Here is a 3,883-nt window from a genome sequence, read left to right as displayed (position 1 = left end):
GCGCGCCTTCTCCCCGCGCATGGTGACACCTCCCGCGTCCGACCGCGCTCTCGGCGCCTTCTCCCCGCATCCGGTGACACCTCCCGCGCCCTGCCGCGCTCTCCCCGCGCCTGGTGGCACCCGCTACGCCCTGCCGCGCTCTCCCCGCGCCCGGTGACACCCCCCGCACCGTGCCGCGCTCTCCCCGCGCCCGGTGACACCCCCGCGCCCTGCCGCGCTCTCCCCGCGCCCGGTGACACCCCCCGCGCCATGCCGCGCTCTCCCCGCGCCCGGTGACACCCCCGCGCCCTGCCGCGCTCTCCCCGCGCTCGGTGGCACCTCCCGTGTCCGGCCGCGATCTTGGCATCGCTCCGCTCACTACCCGCCCCGTCCTCCGCAGGTGGGTGATGCTGACCGTGACCTGGTTCCTGGCGGCCGGGCTCAAGTGGTCGCACGAGCGCATTCAGCAGAAGAGCACCTACTTCCACCTGGTCGCCTGGGGCCTGCCGGCGCTGAAGACGGCCGCCATCCTAGTGCTGCAGGCCGTCGACGCCGACGAGCTGACCGGTGAGCCGGGGGGAGACGATGACGCCTGTGCGGCGGCGCTGTCCGCCAGGTGTGCCGTGCTGCCGGACTCGGCGCCTACGGCGAGTGCAGTGGCAGCTTTCCGACACACTGTGCGGATCTGACCTGATCACAATTCGAGTCACGACCCAGAATGGTCGATGAGGAGAAGGGGACCCTATCGGGATTTAATGGTCGGGCCGGCTTGACGAGCTCACTTGGGATTAGGACTGGGGGCAAGCGAACTGTGACCGCGTACCGTGCCGCCCCTACCCCGTGTGCGCGCCGTCCAATCGCCGCTGTGCACCCTTGTGCATTCTGATGTGGTTTCGTCACGTGCTGCCACGCCAATGCCGCGTTCTCCGAATCACGTGTGTTCCCGATACGATTTATGCAAAATGTGTGCGGAGATCGTCCAGATCACCCCGGCGCGGGGGCGTCTGACTTCCGACGAAGAATGCGCCTGGGCGATGTCTGCGTTAGTCAGCGACATGCCAACCTGGCACCTTACCGGCCGACCTGTAACAGCCACTGCCGAGAGAACTCATGACGATCGCGGGCGAATGCGGAACTCCTCGCGATTATTGTGATTAGTCACCGAAGGGTCCTGTCACTCCTCAGGCCTTTAAGAGCCGACACGTCCTCCGCAGATCCCGTTCGTTTGGACAAGTTTATGCACGAGCCTTGATTCTCAAGACCAGCTCGCTCAGCGGAAAGCCTTGACATTTCATTCCTTCCTGTTAATGCCATTCTTATTTATTCGCCCGAGATAAATGGACGCTATCAGGTTGCTCTATGCACGGGAATATCTTGATTCAATCGAGGACCGTAATGGCTGGTAGCGGGCGCGCTGCTGCTCACAGCACGCCGCCTGGTCCTTGAGTCCGAGCTGCGAGCAGCGATGTCCATAAACAAGACTGAAGCGCGACGGCGTCCTCCTCCGTCAGCGGAGTCAGTCTCCTCTCAGCTGGACGTCTGCACCCCGGCGGCGGCGTCCTCCTCCGTCGGCGGTGTCAGTCTCCTCTCAGCTGGACGTCTGCGCCCCGGCGGCGGCGTCCTCCTCCGTCGGCGGTGTCAGTCTCCTCTCAGTGGGACGTCTGCACCCCGGCGGCGGCGTCCTCCTCCGTCGGCGGTGTCAGTCTCCTCTCAGCTGGACGTCTGCACCCCGGCGGCGGCGTCCTCCTCCGTCGGCGGTGTCAGTCTCCTCTCAGTGGGACGTCTGCACCCCGGCGGCGGCGTCCTCCTCCGTCGGCGGTGTCAGTCTCCTCTCAGTGGGACGTCTGCGCCCCGGCGGCGGCGTCGGTGGGACTGCTGTGTCCCGGCGATGTGGCAGTGTTGCGTGTGGCCTCCTCTACGCTCCGGCGCCGCGGTGGTGAAACCTTTTCCGCGTCGCGGCGATGCGGCAGCGCACCCGGCCGGATAAGGTTGCCGAGAGGGTCCATGGCTCACCGGATCGGGTCAGTTTAGGAATGGGCACGGTCCATAAAGACGTCAGACGACGCAGCGGCGGACGGCCCGTAAAGCGGGCCAGATTTACGGGCCAAGATAGCGCGCCGTTAACGATACACTAAATCCTTTCTGAAACAAATCCGAGATGTCGCTGCCTGGGCCCGTGCGCCCGGTGTGCGCCCCCGTGCACCGCGACCGCGGCGCGTCGACGCCGCCGCCGACCCGCATGCGCCGCACACGAGGGGGAGGGAAAAGGCGTCGAAATGGCTGCCCCGCTGCCGGTGTTTGTGTGCACAGATGTCCACATGTGCCCAATGTGTATAGATATGCATGACGCATATGTGAGAACACAGCCTTGTGATGTACGAGAACACCGGTTGTCAGTGTGGACAGGGCAGTGTATGGAAGTCAGGAGCAGTTCGGTGGTCAACGGCATTTGCCATATTTGGCCACTTGCATGGCTATGTATCGCAACGTGTTTATGGTCGACAGCTATCCCGCCCGCAATGCTTTGGATGTCTGCACGCTCGCATCTGCTTTTCTCATAGCCACCATATCTGCAGGCAATTAGGAAAATTAGTCTGCGGGTGTCTGAGCCCTGCACCGAGACCACAGCCCGTCGATCAAGAGACGGTGATTGCTGTGCAGCGCTGTGAAACGCCCCGGATATAGTAATTAACGCTCATTGGATTAGGGTTAGAATCCTGTCTTAATACGAAGAGCTTCGAATACAATCCAGTTCAATCTCATATGTACAATCTAAAAGGGGATCATCGACCCGGAAGCAAACCGAGTATTCCACGAGACTTTGAATTCCTTTGCTCTGATGGTGTTCGACTATGTTTGTGCTCTCATGTAAACCCACCGTTATGCGGCTCTGGATTTCACGTGCTGAAGCCGCTGCGAGCGCTGGCACCGGCCCGTCCGCCCGGTCGACTTCGCCGGGCGTCGCACGCCATCTGGACGGGGCCGGGGTGCTGGGAGCTCGCGGCGCGGCGGGCCGCCGCGACCAGCCGTCTCGGTCGGACGCCACCCGCGAAAATACCTCCGCTTGGCGCGTGTTTATTGGGCCGGCCATCGGCTGCTGATTGGTGGAGATTTGGCGCGCGCCCGTCTGTTTATTTAACCGATGAACGTTTGCCCAGGTGAGGCCGACAGCTCGACGACATTAAATAAACAGGGCAGTCGGTGTCCGGCGCTGGCGCGGCCGGCGGGCGGGCCTACCAGCCCAGCCGCTCCGGTCCGGTTCGGTGTGGTCCGGTGCAGTCCCTGGACGGCGAGCCTCCACCTCTGGACCATTCGGATACCCGGGCCGCGCTGTTGTAGTCTCGCGGCACCAGCTCCGACCTCAGATCCTGCTCCCGAGTCCCTTCGCACGCGGAGTTGCGACTTCCGAACTTTGCAGCGTCTCGAATCCCGACACCCCTGGCTAGTACACATGACCGCTTCCTCTCTCGCTCGACATTCGCTCCGACGTTGTTGTTGACTAAACCTTGATTGTCTTCTTCGAGCTCTGCATGTCGTGTCCACGACTCCCAATTTCGGGATGTAAGCCCTTGACGTCCCAGTAAGAGCCTCGGACGTTCTTATTCTCGGCCGCAGATGCTAACGTCTGATCTCCGGTTTCTGACGTCACGGCACTAGCTTCTGGCAAGGCAAGCCGTCGTCTGGGACGGCCCCGGCAACCGCTCGCGTCCGACATCGGCTGCCGCTGCAGCCTTGCCTCATCGTCCCTCGCTGCTCCCCGTCCTGCTGTACGGCGTCGCCGCACTTGTGCTGATGTAGCCCGCACTGCGGCTGCATCTCTTGTGCCCTCACTTCCCTTGTTATACCTCACCCTACGCTTTTCTCCCTTGTCTTGCCACACCATATTCTGTCCTGTTCTGTGACC

General features: G+C 62.8%; 1 protein-coding gene across 1 annotated transcript in view; it reads left to right on the top strand.

Moving 5' to 3' along the window:
* Positions 1-379: 379 nt before the first annotated feature.
* The window catches only part of LOC119103531 (frizzled-4), a gene marked incomplete at its 5' end in the record, with an annotated part of 16,980 nt that continues 13,476 nt past the window's right edge, over positions 380-3,883 (top strand). Inside the window, 1 exon segment of the mRNA XM_037227110.1 lies at positions 380-546. Within this exon segment, the coding sequence (XP_037083005.1) occupies positions 380-546 (167 nt within the window).

The sequence above is a fragment of the Pollicipes pollicipes genome, unplaced genomic scaffold (genome assembly GCF_011947565.3).
Source record: "Pollicipes pollicipes isolate AB1234 unplaced genomic scaffold, Ppol_2.1 Scaffold_5724;HRSCAF=6776_pilon_pilon_pilon, whole genome shotgun sequence".
NCBI lineage: Eukaryota > Metazoa > Arthropoda > Thecostraca > Pollicipedomorpha > Pollicipedidae > Pollicipes > Pollicipes pollicipes.
This window is presented reverse-complemented; position numbering and strand designations above follow the sequence as displayed.